Source organism: Chaetodon trifascialis, chromosome 1, assembly GCF_039877785.1.
Source record: "Chaetodon trifascialis isolate fChaTrf1 chromosome 1, fChaTrf1.hap1, whole genome shotgun sequence".
Lineage (NCBI taxonomy): Eukaryota > Metazoa > Chordata > Actinopteri > Chaetodontiformes > Chaetodontidae > Chaetodon > Chaetodon trifascialis.
In genome coordinates, this window is record NC_092056.1 from 14,775,418 (window position 1) to 14,797,636 (window position 22,219).

Here is a 22,219-nt window from a genome sequence, read left to right on the forward strand (position 1 = left end):
GCTTTTAAAATGAGCTGCGAAATGTTTCCTTGCAATAGAGTGTGTAATTTTTCTATTACATTATGTGTGAATATATTGTAAATATATACCACTTTCTGGAGCAGTAGAATTGTTTGTGAACACATTTAACTCTAAAAAAGCATATGCTGTAGTAATCAAACATATACATACTAGCAATCCATTAATGATATATATGCAAACTAACTTTTGTTCTTTCAGTACCTAATAATTCAGAGACATTGTGTGAATGTTAACTTGATAACTGTAACCAGTAAAACAGAAAATTACATTGGATGAAAGCCAACAGCTCTGGATATGTTGTCTAAGTTTTGGGTTTCTAAACAAATTGATGCGTTACATGAAACTTTAATCAAAAATAAAATCAAAAATGCTGGGCTACTTGAGTCATTTTACATTTTTACATATGGAAATAACTTTTAGTGATGGGCCTCTTTCTGTGCTGATAGGGGGCCTGTGAAGCATATGTATGCTACTGATAGATCAGGGTACCAGATGAAGATGATAGTGGCACATATGCACTTTGCCCGTGGTTCACCATATACTTCACAGGTAAAAGTAATGGCTTTCGTCCTCTGCAGCCACATTCAGGTATATATTTGGTAAAGCCTTTTAGAAGACACTTGGAAAGAAAATCAACTATTTTCAGTGAGCAGCATAACCTTTGGTCCAACTAGCCCACCAGATAAAGATAAAAAATGGGTAGAGATATTATCTCTACTTATACAACATCAGCAAAAACATATTGGCTGTATAAGGTTCAAATCCTTTCACCAGCCCTCCCCCGATCCCGACACAGTACCTGAATACCTCAGTACCATGCTAAAGTCTGAATGTAATTTGCCCATTTTTAACTTCCTATGTGACTATTTACATAAGCTGCTATGTCAAAGAGAGATTGGTTGTTCATGCCAATTCTTTTATCAAAAATAAACAAGCAAAATACATTTTAAGAGGATTAACTAACTGAAATGTTCTGACTTCTCACAATAAAGCAACAAATGGAGTACTGTGTGTTGTGTGTTTATCTATTTTTACATATATAACTTTGTCCGTTGTATTTTGTGGTCATAATATGTTCAGGCTTTTGCTAAATGTTACCATTGACAGGATCTAAGGCATCTGGGAGTTGTGGTTGTTGAATTTACAGTTTGGAAAACTTCCAAAGCATTTTATGGACTTTCATTGTTTTTCTTGTTTTTACAGTTATTATTAAAATCATTCTTAAGCTTTTTAATATAACTAATATTTTCTTTTGTATTTATGATTCACATTTGCTGCCCTTTGTCCGTTACTTGCTTTATTCTGTTTTATTACAGGAATCTCATGCATAAAAGCTGTTTTTCTCACTCCCCTCCCTCTGTTACCACAACCTGTTTCAATAAAGTTACATAAAAGTCTGCCGCCCCGTGGAATTGTGGGATTGCAATGGCTGCTCCCTTGTCCGTAAACATACGCGTTGTGTTTACGAAAGCAGCTGCTAAGATATCTACCAGTGATTGCTACAGGCCGAGTTTTTTCTGGACTATTTACCCGACCATTATTTGATCTCAAATCTTTAACTTCATGTGAGAGTTTCCGCATTTTAGACCCAAGGAAATACACGGAAGTTTGCCGCAGTTTGCCGCCGTCCTCGTCAGGACAGAACCTGATAGCTCGCAGGCTAACGCTAGCTAACGCTAGCTGCTATATCTGAGGTACGTAGTTGTTTCATTTCGTTTCATGTGTCATCAAACGAGAGACAACTATACTATTTTTACTTTCTTATCATTCCAGCTCCATTTCTGACATTGTAGAACGTTTGAGGTCACCAATGGGGGTATTATTGACCATAAAGATGCTAACAGTTTGAACGTCATAGGTAGATGAGCTACTAATTCATCAATGTGTTGTTGGGTCGTTTCACGTGAAGTTAAACTTGCTAACTGTTGTCAATTTGAGCTGAGACTAAAGCTTTACAAGATAAATAATTGTTCTTATGCGTAATTAAAATAAAAATCTACATTATACAAGCCACTTGGTGTCCATGGCTGGAAATTGACATGAATATTGGTTCAGCTTAGTGCTGAATCGGTTAGTAGATTGACAGAAAACCAAAGACAAATTTGACAACCCATTAATAGTTCAAGTGATTTTATAAAGAAAGAATAGCAAACATTTCCAGCTTTTCCACTGCACGAATTTGCTGCTACACTCTGGGAATGAATGAATGAATGAATGAATGAATGAATGAATGAATGTAAATGTTTGCTGATTTTCTTCTGTGCCTGAATCTGTTGGTTTTAGGTTGCTAGTCAGACAAAGAAAACGATATAAAGGAGCACCTTTGATCCCAGGATCTTTCTGTTTGCATTTATCACTGTTTTCTAACCTCTCATTCTTACTGATAATAATGATCATCATTAGCTGCAGTCCCAGCCAAAAGTGTTGACATGGGCAACAATTTCGTAGCTTTACCCATTTTCACCTATTGCACGAATCATTATTTTCTCACAGATAATGGATGACGATGTGTCCATGCATAGACTGGAAGGGTGTGATCCAGCTGCTCAAGTTGGCGGACTTATAGTAAAGAAGAAGAGTGCGGCTGCAGAGCCACATGTTTTTCGGGCTCCCACTCCGCGCACCTCCTTGCTGGGCTTGGATCTGCTGGCCGCCCAGAAAAGGAAGGAGCGTGAATGTAAGGAACAGGCTGATGCCAATGACGATGACAGAAACTGCAAGAAGTCAAAGGTTTCCTCGTACAAGGACTGGGAGGAAGGTAAAAGTGACTCTGGATCAGATGAAGAAGATGATGATAAGAACAGAGGTGCCAAGAAAGAGAGGTGAGTGTCAGTCCTTCACACACAGTAATATTTTATTTATAGTGATGGGTGATGTACAAATAGACAGTAAACGCCCATGTCCATGGAGAGCAGTTCAGTATTAAATATAAAAGACATTATGAAATAAAAAACTTTCATAATGCCACTTTGCAAAGACATTCAGATGAAAAGTCATATTTTGAATTAAATGGAATTATGTACTAAACACTTTGACAAAGTATCGGATTATTTTGCAATTTCATTGTTAGAATATTTTGTTTGTATTTGTATTTGTTCATATAATCATTCATTTTCATTCATGTCTTATTTATTTATTTACTATTGAATACTTTGGGTCTCTTCAGTCGTGGACATCCCAGTTTGCGATCTTGTAAAGTACTTTTTTGTGGAATTCTTTCAGAGAAAAAGGTCAGCGAACTAAAACAGTGAAAATATTAAACCAGCACTGCCACTGTGAATTCATAAATGCATAGATGCTCTGTGTGCATGCGCCGACCATGTGTACAGCCTGTTGCAGTCGCTCCTGTTTAAACAATTTCCCCTTGGGGATCAATAAAGTATTTCTGATTCTGATAAATGAACTTACAATATGAACACCACTTTCTTTTGGCATTTATGTATTTCTAGAATTTGTTCTCCTTTTACACAGACTTTATTTTACTAACAGTAGTAGTGCACAAATGTGTATTGCATGACAAATCTGTCATATTTTATTTTCTTAGTGCCAGCAGAAAGTATCGAGTAACTGGCTCCGAAACACCGTCAAACCCCGGAGGGGTCAGTGAAGAGTTCAGACGCCGACACCAGCAGAGGGAGAAAGACCGACGTGAGCACGGAGTCTATGCCTCCTCCAAAGAGGAGAGGAACAGAGAAAGAGAGCGAGAAAGGAGCAGGGATAAGGGCAGGGACCGAAGGAGCGAAAGAGGTGATTCTAAAGTTACTTAGTCATGTAGTAGTAGTTGTATTTGAATGCAGTTAGACTTTTGGTTGTAGTCCAGCATCATTTCTCATGTAAAAAGTCCAGACATTTGCTGGTAATAGCCTCTTTGGGAGGGTATGCCTGATATTTCTCTATTAAATTTTTTGTAAATTGGATCCATTTTGAGTCTTTTTCCCTGTTGTTAGAACAATTAACAGTTACATTTGGAACTCAGGCAACTTGTGTTATTTTCCCTTTTTTTTGGCAAAATATCTGTACAAGTATTTGAAAAACATAATTGGTTGATCTGTCAATAATGAAAGTAAAGTCAGGGTTGCTGAGAGTAACTTTCTGTGGTTTCTGTCGGTCAGATGAGCGCGAGAGCAGCCACAGCCGTAGCGGCGGCCGGTCGGAGCGTTCGGAGCGCGGTGAGAGGAGCGAGCGCTCACAGAGAGATGGCTGGTCCGATCGCATCAGCCGGGGGAGCAAGAGAGACGAACCGCTGACACCACAGCATCGCCCCAGAGGTAGTTTTATTTTACCGGCTAGTATTTCCAATTCATGAGGACCTTATACTTATAAATGGTTGACTGAGGTTGTTTTGTTTTTACATAGATTCTTTCACACCCTCACGCTCCAACTGGGAAGAGGATGACAGCGGTTATGCCAGTTCACGGCATTCCCAGTGGGAGTCCCCCTCGCCCGCCCCATCTCACAAAGAGTCAGATCGCTCAGAGCGAAGCCATCGCTCCAGCCGAGAGAGTGAGAGGAGGGACAGGTAAACAACTGTCATTCATATCATCTCACATCTTTTTATCCCCAGGACTCAAAGCCTTAATTTTATATGACAAATAGAAGGTCAAGTGCACGATGGAATTGTAATAACAAACAATAATCATAGTTTCAGGCTCTTAGAATAATTGCAACTGAAGATAAAGACAAACATTTTCTTATTTTTTATTGTTTTAATGTAAGTTTTCTTGTGGATTGTTGTGCAAAATGCAAGTAATAGTTTCTAGTTTGCATTTTATAACACGGCTGTTTGTGTTTGATATATTCACATTTCTCTCTCCCAAAATATTGTCATTACACTGTCACTTAGACGTTTCAGAGGCTTTTCTAAATCCTCGCTAAAAGCTCTGTTGTTCACTTTTGACATGAAATGCTTAGCCGCTGAGAAATCAGTGGCACTTGACACTCACATTACATCTGTCGCTGTGTGTATGTAGGTCCATCAGAGGCCGTTACCCTGACGACACACCCCTGCCTACCCCCTCGTACAAGTACAACGAGTGGGCCAATGACAGAAAGCATTTGGGTTCTACACCTCGTTTATCACAAGGAAAAGGTGCTGTTCTAAAAACAAGCCATTTCACGCTCATGCACAAGATTTAAATACCGTTTGTCTGATAACATTTCTAATTCTGCCTCTTCGTCAGGGAGGAAAGAAGATGGCGAGGGAGGAATTATGTTTGATAATGAGGATGAGAAAGAGCAGTGGCAGGAGGACCAGAAGGTGACCCGCACAGTTATCCTTCATTTATTCCTCATGGAATTATATTTTTTATTATACTTATGACATACATTTACATTTGTTGACGTCTCTTGTTTCACTGTTTTGTAGCAAGCTGACAGAGATTGGTACATGATGGATGAAGGCTATGATGAGTTCCACAACCCTTTCACTTCCACCTCTGATGAATATGTAAAGAAGAGAGAGCAGATCCTTCAGAAGCAGACACAAAAGAGAATATCCGCCCAGAAACGACAGATCAACGAGGTGCAAACACAGTGTTTCATATCAGCGTCATCAGATCTGTGTCTGCATGCACAGACATGCTCTCTGTATGAGTGACTTATTCACAGTGTTGGGAAGGTTATTTTGGAAAGGTTGCCGATACACATCGATTTCATTGGTGGAGAAGAGGTGGGGCAAATTCAACTAAGGGAACCAGTCAAAAACAACGCTCAAATGTTGGGCACATTCTGCCATCCTGCCCTTGATGGTGTTGCACTTAAAATTGTCCCAGCAGCTTTGCTGGCCTGCAAACGTGCATTACATGTAACTAGTTACTACCCAACACTGCTCATTCATGTATTTGTCTTGTTGGTGCATCGGTCTGTGTCAGTGTATCTTTGTAACTGGCTGTTTCTTGTCTCAGGACAATGAACGGTGGGAGACCAACCGTATGCTGACCAGTGGTGTGGTGCAAAGGTTGGAGGTGGATGAAGACTTCGAGGAGGACAATGCTGCTAAAGTTCACCTGCTGGTTCACAACCTGGTTCCTCCCTTTCTGGATGGAAGAATAGTCTTCACCAAGCAGGTAAAGAACACCTAAACCCAGATCATGATCTCAGGCTGTGGCCACTGGATGTACCCTTGAGATGGATTAATAGTTATTCAGTGTCTTATATGTCATATTTCTGTCAGAACTATACTCCAAGAGTTTGTTTTTAATCTAAATGTTTGTATGTGTGTGTTTTTTTTGTTTGTTGCTGCAGCCAGAGCCTGTCATCCCTGTGAAGGATGCTACCTCTGACATGGCCATCATCTCTCGTAAAGGCAGCCAGCTTGTCCGCAAACATCGTGAGCAGAAAGAACGCAAGAAGGTTGGCTGCATTAATAACTAATAACCGATAACACTCAGAGAAGGTCTTACACAAATGCAGAGACCTGTGAATGAGATTCTGCTGTTCTCTGTTGCAAAAATGCTTCAAAATAGCTGCAGGGCAAAAATTGTTGCATGAACCCTTTATAATACAACCCAATGATGAGCAAATCTGGCATGCTGAACATCCATAAATTTAGAATTGTACAGCTCTTTGAATCATTCAGAATTGTGCAGGGTTTGCATCATGCTTTGGCTTTAAGTGTTATTCCTGTGCTTTTAACAAAAGTGCGGATAGAATGCAGTTAATGGTATTGCTCTTTATATATTTAGAAAGCTGAAATCAGAGAATATTAATATCACTGGTACATTCATCTGTATGATTGTCACACTCTGCTGTTGAGAAATGTTAATGGGTTTGTTAGTGTGCACCTCTCCAGCTGATAATTCCAATCCTGTCTAACTTCATCACTTCACTACAAGATTCAGTCATGATCAAATTACCTGGACGATTGATGACATATTAAATGCAAACCACCATCAGTGAGGTGAAACTTGACAAATGCAACCCCAGGCGCTCCGTCATCTCTCCTGTGTGTGGAACGTGCATGACATTGCGGTCTGTGTGTGGAACAGTTAGAGACTGAGGCTTCAATCTTCATAAACCTGTGATATTGGTGGAATGATTATGTTTTCAGGCACAGCACAAACACTGGGAATTGGCAGGCACCAAGTTGGGGGATATCATGGGCATCAAGAAGAAGGATGATGAAGATGTCTCTGGGGGAAAACCGGTCGGCGAGGACGGCAAAGTGGACTACAGGTGACCAGACTATTTATGCAAAGTTTGGATTTAGATGACATTTCACATTTTGTTTTTAGTCATCAACAGGCTCAGCTGGTAGAGCTCTGATGTCAGTTTGTCTGACCTGACATATTCATTTTTGTTGTTTTTTCTCTCTCTGCCCGACAGAGCAGAGCAGAAGTTTGCAGACCACATGAAAGAAAAGAGTGAGGCCAGCAGTGAGTTTGCGAAGAAGAAGAGTCTTTTGGAGCAGAGGCAGTACCTGCCTATTTTCGCTGTCAGACAGCAACTTCTTAACATCATAAGGTATTCATACCCAAATCCAGTTTGACATCGTATCACAACTGTTATTCCATCACGGACTTATAACTTTGACTGTTTCAATGTGTTTGCTGGCATCTACAGGGACAACAGCATAGTGATTGTTGTAGGAGAGACGGGCAGTGGGAAGACCACCCAGCTCACTCAGTACCTGCATGAGGATGGCTACACTAGCTATGGCATGGTGGGTTGTACTCAGCCCCGAAGAGTGGCAGCCATGAGCGTGGCCAAGAGAGTCAGCGAGGAGATTGGAACTAACCTTGGAGAGGAGGTGAGACAGCAGTCACTGTATAGACATGTAGGGTCAATTCATTTGCTGTAGATGTCCTGAGTATTGATTTCAGTTTAAGGCTCAAATCTTAAGTCTGATCAAGACAGCAGAGAAGTTTATGGGTCTGCCATTTAACAGGATTTTATCTGGCCCTTGAGTATGTGCTCGTGAATTCTGGGAGGAGGTATAGGGTCCTCTTGTGTTATACACATTCATTTTGCCCTCTGTCAGTTAAACCTATCACTGGGCAACTCCTGGAGGAGTTTGATATTAGCAGGTTTTCACCAATCGTGTGTTTGTTTGTGTGTTCAGGAGACAATAAAAATATCCTTAATCTTAAAGCTGAAAGTGTACATGTCAGGTAGAATCATTCACTGCCGCATGAAACTGCAACTACAGAAAGAATGGTAAGTTAGTTTTTAACCAGATAGTAGTTGTAGTTGATAGAAGTTGTCTTGCCTTTGTTTTCAGTCTTAAGTAGTTAAGCTAAAGCGGTGGACTTGTTGTAATTCTGTCTGATTGCTCAAGGAGTGACTTCTGAGTAGAGACAAATAGAGCTACTATGACCTTGTGTCGCTGCTTTGAGGTTGTTTTAGGTTTGGTTGTTTTTCTGAGGGCTCTCATGCGCAGATAAGGGAAGACATATGCTGTGTAACATTGCCATCTAGTGGCCAAAAGGATGTTTGCAGGGATTGAACTGAGGAGCAGCAATAAAGGGAAACTCTGGAGCTGCTTAAATATTAGACAGAGCCTGTCAGAAATCGATCAGTAACAGAGACTAGGTAGTTATTTTGCTTTTGATAAGGTCTAATTTGTCTTTTTTTGTAACGCCTATGCATATCATATTTAAACTTGCTTTAAAGTTCATACTCATTGTTTTGAGTTGATTATTCTGACATTGTTGCCGGCAGGTGGGTTACGCTATCCGTTTTGAGGACTGCACATCCGAGAAAACACTGATAAAGTACATGACAGACGGCATCCTGCTCAGGGAGTCACTGAGGGAGTCAGACCTGGACCACTACAGTGCTGTGATCATGGACGAGGCTCACGAACGCTCCCTGAATACTGATGTGCTGTTCGGCCTGCTACGTGAGGTCCGTACACAACTACCAAACACCAGTAAAAGATCACTGTTATCTTTGTTATTTTCAAGACACACATGCAGACACCCACACAGCTGCATCTGCGGTGTGTCTAAATGATAAAGTACCACGTTTTCTTTTCTGATTTCAATGTAAATACACTGATTTCATTGAACCATCTCTCTGCTGTCCGCTGTGTCCCATCAGGTTGTGTCTCGCCGCACTGATTTAAAACTCATAGTAACCTCTGCAACTATGGACTCGGACAAGTTTGCTGCATTTTTTGGCAACGTACCCATATTCCACATTCCAGGAAGAACATTTCCCGTAGACATCTTGTTTAGCAAGGTATGTTTTTGTTTCCATTCTGCTTTCACTTAAAGGCACTTACACTAAATCCTAAATACATTACATCATTGCCACCAAATCCTTTTGGCATCTTTGTATTATTATTATTATTATTATTCTTATTATTATTATTATTATTATTATTATTATTATTATTATTATTATTAATCCATATTTCAAAAAAATACTACTCATGTAATTTTTAAGAAATTGTCTTAATTAGACTAACATGCTATAGTCATCTTAGATTGTAATGAAATCTTCAACCTGTAAAAATTGTCTTACCTTAAGAAAAGCCTATATGATTGACATAAGCACAGTAAAACAATTTATGACCTTTAGTCCTATTTTCACTACAATATACAGCTTTCAGTTAATCAGACTGTGTCAACCAACATTCGGCATATAACAATTAAAAGCTGTCTCTTCTGTCTCTATTTTGCTTGTTGTTGGGTCATTTCATTGCTTTTGTTCTGTATTGGGCTGATTTGTTGTGTTTTGTGCTGTGTAGACTCCTCAGGAGGACTATGTGGAGGCAGCAGTGAAGCAGGCCCTGCAGATCCACCTCAGTGGGTTGATAGGAGACATCCTCATCTTTATGCCCGGCCAGGAGGATATTGAGGTGAGGGACATGGCTGCTATTATCAATCAGATTGTTGTCACATATTCATTTTGGCCTAAATAACTGATCTGAATGACATGGACAAAAGGTGCTGCAGAAAGAGCTAGAGCTAATAAGAATTTTGCCCGTCATAAACGTAGACATAAAAGGAAAGTTTCTAAAAATATTGGCATAAATGATTCCTCAGCCACTGGCCTTTCTGAGCAACACAGTCCTGTTTTCACACGACACACGCTGACATGTGTGATATTTGCTCTCAAAGACTGAATGTAACCTGTCACTCCAAACTCTGCTGGTCACATGATGCCAATGCTTTGCATTTTGTTTTGCCAACTGAAGTAAAGTTTGTCCGTGTCCTTGCAGGTGACGTCGGATCAGATCGTGGAGCGGTTGGAGGACTTGGAGAATGCTCCTCCTCTGGCTGTGCTGCCCATCTACTCCCAGCTGCCTTCTGACCTCCAGGCCAAGATCTTCCAGAAGGTTTGTATCTGTAACGGCCTGCAACGTTGCGCGCATTTCTACGCTGTGAGAACTTGCACTAAACACACATGAGAAAACGCACAAGTTGACTGCCTTCAATTTATCCTCTGATAGGCTCCAGATGGTGTGAGGAAATGCATTGTTGCCACAAACATCGCTGAGACCTCTCTCACTGTGGATGGAATCATGTTTGTCGTGGATTCAGGATACTGCAAACTTAAGGTTACATTATACATTTTATATATATGTGTGTGTGTGTGTGTGTGTGTGTGTGTGTGTGTGTGTGTGTGTGTGTTACTTACACCACAGTTCTTTCTCTGTGTGCAAGTTTAAGTCAAACTGATACCATTTTTTTTTTTGGTTTGTTTTTTTCCTGTCAACAGGTTTTCAATCCTCGTATTGGAATGGATGCTCTGCAGGTTTATCCCATCAGCCAGGCGAACGCCAACCAGCGTTCTGGCAGAGCAGGACGTACAGGACCAGGCCAGTGTTACAGGTAATGACCCAGATGTCGTCACCCTGCATTTGCATGTGTTCACAAACACAAGCAGTGTTAAGATGGATTGGTTAACAGTTATGTCAGGTACAGGTTTCTGTAAGGCTGCTCCTAACCTTTTTAACCTTTTAGCTGGAAATATGAAGAGACCCCTGATCCTACAGAAGGGAGGGTCACAGGAACGTACAACCCAGATTCCAGAAAAGTTGCTGTGTAAAACATAAATGAAACAGAATATCATCATTTGCTTTTCCTTTTTGACAGATACTTAGTTGACATTCAGTGAGTGAACACAAACCACCTGAGTGTGATGTTTCTTTTCAGTTCCCGCCTCCCTCAGAAAGGGACACCATTTTGGCTTGACTTTCGTTAAAGTGTGTTTTCTCCTCTCAGTCATTTGAGGTCATTGCTGTCCCCAGACGGTCTGCTCAGGGCTCTGGATGTGTGACTTGACCATGCTATCAGGGCAGGAAGAGGGAGAGCGGGCCAGAACCTTAATCTCCAGAGGATTTCATGCATTTTAACTCTGTTTATGGCAGAAAAATGTGCCACAAAAGACCCTGTCAGTGGTTTCACATGACCCCCTCCCTCTTTTGCCACATTTACTTAAGCAAAGATTGAGTGGCACACACACACACACACACACACACACACACACACACACACACACACACACACACACACACACACACACTCGCACACAGGGTGATGCTTTTTGCATTGCTAATGAGCTAGAATGCTTATGGAAGCCCACATATTCTGCATTAATCCTGCCCACCTGCTCTTAAACATGAGCTTGCACAAATCTAGGAAGAATCAGTTTCGGAGCAGCTTTGCAGAGTACAGTCGAGGTGTTTGTGTAGCTGTGCATGTGCGCATGTGTGTATGCGTCAGACAGCAGAGACGGTGAGTCACGCTGGTTTGCTCCACTTGCGTGGAGAATTCCTCACTCAAAGACCCTTTTAGCTGTGACTGCAGGCACTCACTCACAAGCTCAAAACCTTCATGTACATTCAAATCATTCTGTAATTATAAGCTTCTCCGTCAGACAGCTGTAATTGTTGCAAGAGCTTTAAGTCGTGTGCTTCACTTTGCTTCCTTAAATAACTTAAATAACTCAGTTTTCCTCCGCAGCTGATCTACGTGTGGCGCTCGCTGCTCAGTTACAATCCCATTGGCATGCCTGGAGAACATAATAATTCCCATCAGTGTCACGTAACAACATGGCCCAGAGGAGCATATTCCTCCTTGCTCTGTGCTCGTCTGTGCAGTGTTTCAGTTTACATCAAAAATGAAAAAGAATGTACAAACACAGTTTTCTTATTTAGAAAATCTGATTCTAGTAGAACATCACTGAGTGCGGTAGATGTCATACTCGCTGTGTCCTTCTCTGTCCAGGCTCTACACTCAGAGTGCCTATAAGAATGAGATGCTGACTACCACCATTCCAGAGATCCAGAGGACCAACCTGGCTAACGTAGTGCTGCTGTTGAAGTCTCTGGGCGTTCAGGATTTGCTCCTCTTCCACTTCATGGATCCCCCACCTGAGGACAACATGCTCAACTCCATGTACCAGCTCTGGATCCTGGGAGCTCTGGACAACACAGGTGGGTCGTTGAAGTGTTGGAGGCATTACAAGATAATGTTGATAACATACTTTTTAATTGACTTTTATTATTATTAGCTAATTATGAGGTATTGCAGCAAGACGTGATTGTCCAATAGACAGTGTGAAAAATATTATCAGCGTCCTACATTCAACTGGTTGAACTGGGTGTATTATTATTATATGGTCTAAACAGTCTTCAGTAATGCAGACTAAAGTGTGGGACAGTCATTCAGTGCACTTTTTTTTGTAATTCTCTTTTTTTATTGCCTTTTCAACAAATAACAGCAGCAACATTTACATCGAAAAAAAATGTAATAAAAAAAAAAACTGAATAAAAAATAAAATCATAAAAATAAAGTGACAAAACAAAACAAAACGTACATTTAAGTATAAATGCATACATACACAGAGTAGGCATTGATATTTCAATTCAGTTATTCACATGGCAGTAACGCCAACCTCACTCAGCATTATCTCATCATATTCCATATCACTTTGCTATCAGTCATCTGTCTGATGTCTAACACTAGGTACAACCCTAATCCATCCATCCATCCATTATCTATACCGACTATCCCTTTCGGGGTTTCGGGGGGGCTGGAGCCTATCCCAGCTGTCAACGGGCGAGAGGCGGGGTACACCCTGGACCGGTCGCCAGTCGATCGCAGGGCAACACACAGAGACAGACAACCATTCACGCTCACACTCACACCTAAGGTCAATTTAGAGTCATCATTTAACCTAATAAGCATGTTTTTGGTCTGTGGGAGGAAGCCGGAGAGAACCCACGCATGCACGGGAAGAACATGCAAACTTCACACAGAAAGGCCCTGCCTGACCTGGGGATCGAACCAGCGACCTTCTTGCTGTGAGGCACGCGCACTACCTGCTGCGCCACTGTGCGGCCCACAACCCTAATCTTTAACATAAAATGACCGTGTCAGTTTCTCGTAGGTTAATCACTCAGTATCATTCAGTGCACATTTAAACTAGGGCTGCAACTGACAGTTACAGATGCATGAAAAAATGCATCTGTAACTGTCCCCCCCCCCGTGAAGAGTTAAGTGAGGAGAAACTGGACTGATCTTCAAGACGCACACAGTTAAAGATCAAACATTGTCTTCAACATGTTAAGCAAGATTAGTGCATTGTTTTTGTTTTGTACAATTTTAGAGGGAAAAAAGGAAACAAGCACACACACACACACACACACACACACACACACACACACACACACACACACACACACACACACACACACACACACACACACACACACACCATGACTTTTATTCAGCTTGTTCACAGCCATCATAAGAAAGGCCAGGTGATGCAAATTTCAAAGCTTTATGGACACTCTGAGCGGCTGCTTAGCGCTCTGAAAATTAAAATAATTGATACTCACAAAGTAGGAGAAGGCTAAAAGTAGACAGCAAAGTGTTTTCAGTGAGCGGTTTCCTCAGTTCGTAATGTAATTAAGAAATGGCAGTTATGTGGAGGTTAAGCTGAGGTCTGGAGGACATGGAAAGCTTTCTGAGAGAACTGCTGGTAGGATTGCTTGAAAGGCAAATCAAACCCTCAGGTTTGACTGCAAAAGACCAAAAGTGGTTGTGTAACGTGTAGCAGCACCTGCACAAATATGAGGTTCCTGGAAGAATCAGCAGAAGGAAACATTCCTGCTTCCTCACCACAAAATTCAGCATCAGACATTTGCAAAGGAACATCTAAACAAGCCCTGTGGACTGATGAAGTTAAAATAGAAGTTTTTGGTCACGATGTTATGTTTGGAGAAAAAAGGGTAAACTTTTTCATGTCTCTCTATATTCATTATTTCATTGTTGTTTGATCTGTAAATTCTGAGCAAATTTGTGACAAATGTCCATCAAGTTTCCAGAGCTAAAGGTGACGTCTTTAAATGTCTTGTTTTGTCCAACCTACAGCCAAAACCCCCAAATATTCAGCTTTGTGGCATAGAAGAAAATAAAACAAGCAAAGATTATATAGCTAATCTTTGCAGATGCTGATTGATTTTAAACATATTAATAATAAACAATAAAAAAATAGTACTTGTCCATCATGTAGTCGTAATGTTATGCTAACTATCTCAATCCCTGCCCGTAACAGCAGACCTGACAAGGCCTCCGTCATTCTTATCGACAGTATAAACAGCAACATAAATCCTCCTTTTGAGATGAAGATGAAGCTGTGACGGAGAACTCCGGGTGCTTGAGGGTTGTATTTCCCCCTCAGTGCTGCTTGGAGTTGCTACATAGTGATGCTGACACCACAAACACAGGCAGGAGTGTGTTTAAAAGATGCTGCAGTGATGGCGCAGACGCTGCAAACAGGCCCGGAGGGGCTGGTCGTGCAGTATGGCCGGTGGAGTAATTGCCTAGTAACTGATCCTGTGTTTGATTTGACTGGTCTGGTCTCATTTCTCTCTTATCCTTAGCCAGATTCCAGGGGATTTTGGGATTTGGGGAGAAGGGGGGGCCTTTTGATGATTCCCTGTATGGTGTATTAACAGCAGATTATCTCTGATTAAGGCTTACCTGGCCCAAACTGGCAGCTCTGCTTCTCTGCTCTTCCTCCTCATAAGCTTCTTAGACTCTGTCGTCTAATCATTTAAATCAGAACTGGCAAAGTTTTTGATCTTGCTCTCTTTTTTCCCTCACTACAAGTATTCTCAACTGTCAGCAGTTCGTCCTCCTCTCTCAGGGTGATAGGCAGACGAGTGTCAGGTAATGGAGGCTTCTCCATCGTGCCAGCGAGCTTCTGCTGGAAAAGAAGCTTCTCACTCGTGTGGTGCTCGTCCTTCATATGTTCTTCACGTCTCGGGCACTTGTAGATTCTTCACGTGAGGTGACCTTGTAATTGTGTTCTCTTGCGTCCTTTCAGGTGCTTTGACACCGACGGGGCGTCTGATGGTGGAGTTTCCTCTCGACCCCGCCCTCTCCAAAATGCTGATTGTGTCGTGCGACATGGGCTGCAGTGCTGACATCCTCATCATTGTTTCCATGCTGTCTGTGCCGGCCATCTTCTACAGACCTAAGGTATAAGCTCTAAATATCAGCTGCACACTACAGGTCTCAGCACCAAACAGCAGACACAGTTACCGACTAGCTGCTGAACACAGTGGAGCATTTAGCAGCTAAAGAGCCAGATGTTTCCCTCAGGAGCAGGTGGAGACCAAGAACAGAGCTGAAGGAGAGTGAACGTAAGACTTAAATTCGCCAAGTGACCAGAAACGAAACTCCACATTAGGGTTGTTATGACATACTAGTATTGATGATAACTGTGATATTTAAAATATATTTAACAGATTGATATGATGTTAATAATAACACATATGATAATAGTATGTAAAGAGTCCAGTTTAGAGTTATGGCTACAGTCTCTGTCTCCACATCCAGACACAAAAAAGAGACAAAACATACACTAAACAAAGTTAAAGTTTGACTGATACCATTAATATTTCAATCAGCCCCTCTCTGAGTGAGTGATAATGTTGCTCTGTCACTGATACATATGCAACTGTTTGCTATCATATTTTCCATATTGATTTAAAAGATAACATGTCAATAATGTGCTCACAGCTTGTATTCTGCTTGGCTGGAAAAGAGTTTTAATGTCTCATTTGGTTTTAAATACTGTATGTATCTAATCATTCAGTCTTTTAATAAATAGAGAGAAAAAACAAAGGCAACAGTCTAGAGATAAATGGAAAACTCAATCTGTATCTCCGCAGGGTCGTGAGGAGGAGAGTGACCAGGTGAGGGAGAAGTTCTCAGTCCCAGAGAGCGACCACCTCACCTACCTGAACGTCTACATGCAGTGGAAGAACAACAATTACTCCAGCATCTGGTGCAATGAGCACTTCATCCACACCAAGGCCATGCGCAAGGTCAGACTCCCACTGCTTCAGCTGCTCTCTCTGTCAGCGCCCTCCAGCCCTGGATGGAAACCTGTCAGTCATCCTTGAATTCCAGCAGGATGACCAAGTGGAAATTTCCTGGTTTAAGTTGTGCATTGTTTGGAAAGTGTGTAGTATGTGATTCAGGTCCTGTCAGACCTCTTCAGTATAATGCTGAAGGATTTTAAATGTAGTGGTTATAAGTCTGCAAATATGACAGCTTCTTTCTGAGATTTCCACCTGACAGCAGTGATATATGTGATATATTTTCCCCTAAAATGACTGATTGCAGCCCAGCAGGTTGGATGAGTTTTCCCTGTGGTCTTATTTCCGTTATACATACTGTTTTTGTGTAGGTGCGTGAGGTGCGCTCCCAGTTAAAGGACATCATGGTGCAGCAGAGGATGAACCTGATTTCCTGTGGGTCAGACTGGGACATCATCAGAAAGTGCATCTGTGCTGCTTACTTCCACCAGGCTGCCAAGCTCAAGGTACCTCCTGCTCTCTGGGTTCTCCTCAGTTAATATGTTACGCCTAGTGGCAACTGGTTGTGGCAGATTTATAGCCGCATAATTACAGAGTGGTGAAATATCCCTTCTGGCCTCACATTAATACAGCGCTAAAATCTGAAAGGGAGTTTGAAATCATGACTATATAATCAAGGTTCTCCGTTTGACTTATGAGTCGCTGGCTAACCCAAGCAATCATAACAGTGTTGGATATACTTCAAATTTATTTTCCTGTTGTCTAAGCCAGGTGGAGAAGCATATTAACCCAGATGACCCGTTTTGCTCTGACCTTAAGTGCACACATACATACATACATACAGGTCCCATTTTCCTATCTGGAAATTCGGGGTTGCACATTTAATTTGTTATTTATGCGTGTGCTTGCTCTCAGGGCATTGGGGAATACGTGAACGTGAGGACAGGCATGCCGTGCCACCTCCATCCCACCAGCTCCCTGTTTGGTATGGGCTACACTCCGGACTACATCATCTACCACGAGCTCGTCATGACCACCAAGGTAAAAAGTTTGCTGGCTGCAGAACTTGGCGAGCATGAAAACACTGAGTGACGTGTGGTTTGTTGACGTTTTAACCTGTGCTTTGTGTTGCAGGAGTACATGCAGTGTGTGACTGCAGTGGAGGGAGAGTGGCTGGCAGAGCTCGGACCCATGTTTTACAGCATCAAACATGCAGGAAAAAGCAGACAGGTAAGGCAAAGCTGGTATTTACTCAGTGTTTATTAGGTTCATACACACCACAGCTAAAAGTATGTGACAGGAATGTCAACATATGTGCTTCTGGGCTAGAGCTGATTTTCATAATCATGGCTTTGTCTCTGTGGTTCAGTCGAGGGAAATCTTAATACTGCAGCAGAGAATGATATTTTAGACTAGTTGTTCAAAAATGTTTTGGCTTGAGACCTTGCAGAATGAAGAAATGGCTACCTGTCACTGCTTGACAACAGTATGTCCACTGGTTGTGAGCTGTCCAACTTAAAAGTGTTAATTTTACCTGAATAATTTTAGGAGCAGAAGGAGAAAAAATGTATTAAAGAGGGAAAAACAGTCCTCATGCAGAAATATAAATTCATAAAGAAATGATTTTTCCCAGTTTGCTGTGGAAGAACTGGACTGGCCTGCACTTTTGGTATGAACTGTAGACTGTGAGCCGAGCTCACTAATGCTCATGTGGCTTAATGGGAGCAAATCTCTGAGACCAGGTCCCCAAATCTCGTGGCAGAGGAGGCAGCATGTTAATGCCGATGAAGGAGCACATATGGGTGTAACGTTTGGCGTCCACAAACTTGGTCGTTTAGTAAACCTTGAGGTGTTACACACCTGTCTGCTGCACTGACTGAAATGCATCTCTCAATGTTTTTCTGTGCACCTCCTCATTTGTTTCCTCCTCCAGGAGAACCGTCGGCGGGCCAAGGAGGAGATCAGCAACATGGAGGAGGAGATGTCCCTGGCTGAGGAGCAGCTGCGAGCGCGTCGAGAGGAGCAGGAGAAGAAGAGCAACACTACCAGTGTTAAGTAAGTCAGCGACCATCTCTCCTCCTTCTGCCTCCTCATCACACACGGGCCTCCTCTAACAATAGTTCCCTGTGGCCCTCATTTCCCACACGCAGTCAAGATAGAAACGTTTAATTTACCTACCTCGCTGCCAATCCATATCTTCATCCCTCCCTCCCTCTCCTCCTCTCTCTACTCCACCTCTCTCACTCTTCATGATGAGCTTTTCTCACCTCTGGTCCCTCCAGACGAGACAAAAAGAAATAATATTGACTCCTGGCTGACCCCCATTACTGCAGCTATTTAAATTGCGCCATAGCAGAGCAGAAAAAGGAGGGGAACGTTCAATTTCAAATTAGACCGAAAAATTAATTTCACACCCGTCCACAAGCTTTACAGAGAGAAATAAGGTTATAAAGACAGATTAAAAAAGAGAGCACTTTTATTGTTAATTAATCAGCTGGTTTATCTGTCTGAGTTTGTGTGACCACGTCTGTAACAGATCTGCTGAAAATAATCACACTCGAGGTGTGGGATTAAGAATTAGATTGAAGCACGGGAAGCTGGATGTGTGATGATGAATGTCATCGGCTCTCCTGGGCTCTTCGCTGCCTCCGTCCTCCAGCAGGCCTCACGAGCGTCTCCTCTATGGGTTCAGTGTGACCGGGATGAAGCATTTCGTCGGGTGTGCCTTCACATGCCGCCTGCCTATCGCTCGCCTCCCTGCTCAGCAGCACAGATCAGTGGTGTGAATTAGTAAATGGCCCAGTCACTTTTTTGTACGTGTGAGTGTTTCTGGAGCCACATCAGAGGTAAGAGCTGGAAGTGGGGGCCGTGTTGGTCCACTTAAAGGAGAGTTCCACAGACTTCAGGCAAACCTCCGTACTTCTTTTTTGGTACTGACTGAAAGGTGTACATATGGCTGATTATGGAAAAGCTGTCCAGTAGAGAAGTAGAGAACTGCCAAACTCCGTCCGCTTCAGCTTCTTTGTCATTCTTTGTGTTTTGGACATTAGTTTGGGGAAAAAGAAGAAGTTTAAAGATGTTAGTTTGGGGTTTTTAGAGAGTGGTGGGTATTATTCATTCACTGACATCTCATAGACCAAATAATTTGTCTATTTATGGAGAAAGTATTACACACATTAACTGAAAAAGTAAGTTCATTGCATTAGCTGCAGCCCTAATGTGAAATAGTAGATGGTGGCGCTGAACGCTTGGTCAGGTTTGTGCTTTTCCTTTCTTGTTTTGTGTTTTGACAGTTTCTGATCAGAAATATAATCTCAGCAATTTTTCAGGCTCTTTTCTTTTGACAGTTCTTACGCAGCAGCTTGTGTTTGAGAAGTTTGACTTAATTATGTGGAAGAATGATGTTTAAATTCAAATAAATTACATGGAAAGTACAAGGTCTATGTGCATTGAACATTTTTCCAGACCTTTTTTCGAGTGCAGACGTTACAGTGAGGGTTATGGGTGCTTTTTTCTTACCTTCCAGGAAATAGGTTTCTCTTCGTCTCTGTATGGGCTGAAAATCAATTAGCAGACTTGTGGATCTTGCTTGAGCTGTGCAATCCATCACAGTGTGCGTCAAGCACACCTTAATGTTTGTCAAAGCTGCAGCCTTGTTGTGTGGTAATGCAGTTTAGGTGCAAATTCATTTGAGAAGTCTGCAGTTTGAAGTAGCAGTGTCACTGCTAAAAATGAATGCAGACCTGATCGATTACACAACTCAAGTAAGTTTAGAGTCTGAGATTTCTTTATTGTTCAGAAATGAATGAAAAGCAGCAGCAACAACACACAGCAGCATCATTTACTGCATGTTTGCTGGTATGTGATCTATCGTCTACGTTTGTGTGCTTTGCTCTTATCAAACTGCTAGCAGCTTGTGTAATGAGTAAAGTGCAACAACTTCTCCTGAAGTGAACGTGGAGGCAGAGAGCAGGGGACACGGTGACAGAAGGGGGTTATGGCCTGATGGTTGTAATTGCTGCAGGTAGGTGTGTGTGTGTGTGTGTGTGTGTGTGTGTGTGTGTGTGTGTGTGTGTGTGTGTGTGTGTGTGTGTGTGTGTGTGTGTGTGTGTGTGTGTGTGTGTGTGTGTGTGTGTGTGTGTGTGTGTGTGTGTGTGTGTGTGTGTGTGTGTGTGTGTGGAGGAGAGAGGGGGAGATGAGGGAAGTGTGGGCAGTGTCAGGGTGTCACGCTGCTGTAATTAAAGATGATAGATTTGCTGTCAGAGGCGTCAGGCTCTACTTCCCAACGCTCTTCTCAGAGACACCGGCCTGCCTTTCACTCTCCTCCAGTCCTTCTGCTTTCATGTTCACATTCAGCTCTCTCCTTCTGTATACCACAGCTGCTTACCTCATGGAAGATATGTTAAGCATGTGATCAAACTCATTTTTCTCTGATTCAGGGCAGTGAAAATCTGCACACCAGGAAGAAAAGATGAGGCCCCCATGACGCCCAGACGCACCCCGGCACGCTTTGGACTGTAGAACTCCCCCTGGAGGTTAAAGGCCACCGCCCAAATGTGTTGGCTCCTCTGGACTCTTTATTATTTCGGACCTGGACCACACCAGCACAAACAATCGCAGTAACTTCCAGCTGCACTCATCCCTCCCAGCATGGCCAGAATCACCTGCAGTTCACTTACTGACCACTAGAGTGAGAACTTGTATAAGGCACAAGACATCAAAATGCCTCCCTCCACCTTTATCAGCCGATAGCTGTTTCCATGATACATTTAAAGGAATAAAGGACCGTGGGTTGTTTTTTGTTTTAGTATATTCAGTATTTATATGTGGTCATTACTGAAACAAACGTGTTTTTACAGAAGAGACTATAATTTTACCTGAGCTGGAAACATTTAATTTTGTATGGTCTGTTGCTTTTTCTCCATCCTGAGAGGAAAACTGGAAGAAGGCGATTGAATCTCAGTGTTACTTGTCTTTATATCCTTGAAGTTACTAATTCTTGTGCTGTTGTGGCTTGAACAGCAAGTGCTCCTCCACTGACTGAAGCACTATTGTAACTGTACTTGTGGCACGAGTGTCTTCAGACTCTAGATGTATTGTAATACCCCCTAATACACACACAAACACAAACACATTCAGGCTTAGGCAATTGACCTTCTTCTACTTTCTGTTAACCTTGTTCGAACAATGTAACGTGCTACAGCTTTGCTTCATACAAAACATTAGCGCGCTGCATGAAGCATATGGACTGTTTCTATTTTCATGGTCCATTTTCAAAATACAGCAGTTTCTTTTGTGGTTTTCCTGCAAACAAACATGTCTTTTAAATGGTTTGTTGATGTACGCCACCCCCTGCCCTCTCAGCTGATCAGAACATCACGCAGCTTCAGAAACACTGGTCCATCTGTAACGAAACGTTTAGTGAAGGCCATGTTTGGATGGCGACAGTGGTTCTGTTTTGTCTTTTTTTTTTTTTTTTTAACTCTGATCTGAGACAGCAGGAGGAGCGCTAATGGATTTTTGTTTTTAACTCAACATCTTTTGTAAATAAAACAAAATAAATGTTAGCTATTTTTTTAATCCAAGGTGATTTCATTTGATATTGAAGTCCCTAATGTGTCTTTTTTGTGCACCGCAGGTGCTTAGCATAATTATGTCGTTTAGATGCACTTTTTGATGCACGTTGTGTTGCAGTGGCATGAATGATAGCTCAATAAGTGAAAGTGATGCAAGTGAAAGTGATTAGTTTAGGCTACAAATTCTCTTCAGTGAATATTCTTGATTTTGTGTCTGCCTCTAAAATCTAAACAGTGGTGAATTCAGCAGATCTCAGCTGTATGCCAACAATACACTTCACTCATTTTCTACAGCCGGAGGTTTAATCAGACACCAAAAAGGTCACAAACAATTATG

General features: G+C 42.0%; 1 protein-coding gene across 1 annotated transcript; it reads left to right on the forward strand.

Moving 5' to 3' along the window:
- The first annotated feature begins 1,414 nt into the window (after positions 1-1,414).
- On the forward strand, positions 1,415-21,906 carry dhx38 (DEAH (Asp-Glu-Ala-His) box polypeptide 38). The gene is made up of 27 exons (XM_070959545.1): positions 1,415-1,715; positions 2,515-2,843; positions 3,566-3,768; positions 4,134-4,289; positions 4,378-4,540; positions 4,992-5,110; positions 5,202-5,278; positions 5,387-5,542; positions 5,925-6,086; positions 6,265-6,372; positions 7,070-7,194; positions 7,345-7,482; positions 7,582-7,768; positions 8,680-8,865; positions 9,061-9,201; positions 9,713-9,823; positions 10,187-10,303; positions 10,418-10,525; positions 10,687-10,799; positions 12,198-12,406; positions 15,307-15,461; positions 16,157-16,312; positions 16,678-16,812; positions 17,222-17,347; positions 17,441-17,536; positions 18,240-18,361; positions 20,746-21,906. Exons 2-27 carry the CDS (start codon positions 2,518-2,520, stop codon positions 20,825-20,827), a joined length of 3,777 nt encoding a protein of 1,258 aa, XP_070815646.1. The 5' UTR covers positions 1,415-1,715; positions 2,515-2,517; the 3' UTR covers positions 20,828-21,906.
- Positions 21,907-22,219: the final 313 nt, after the last annotated feature.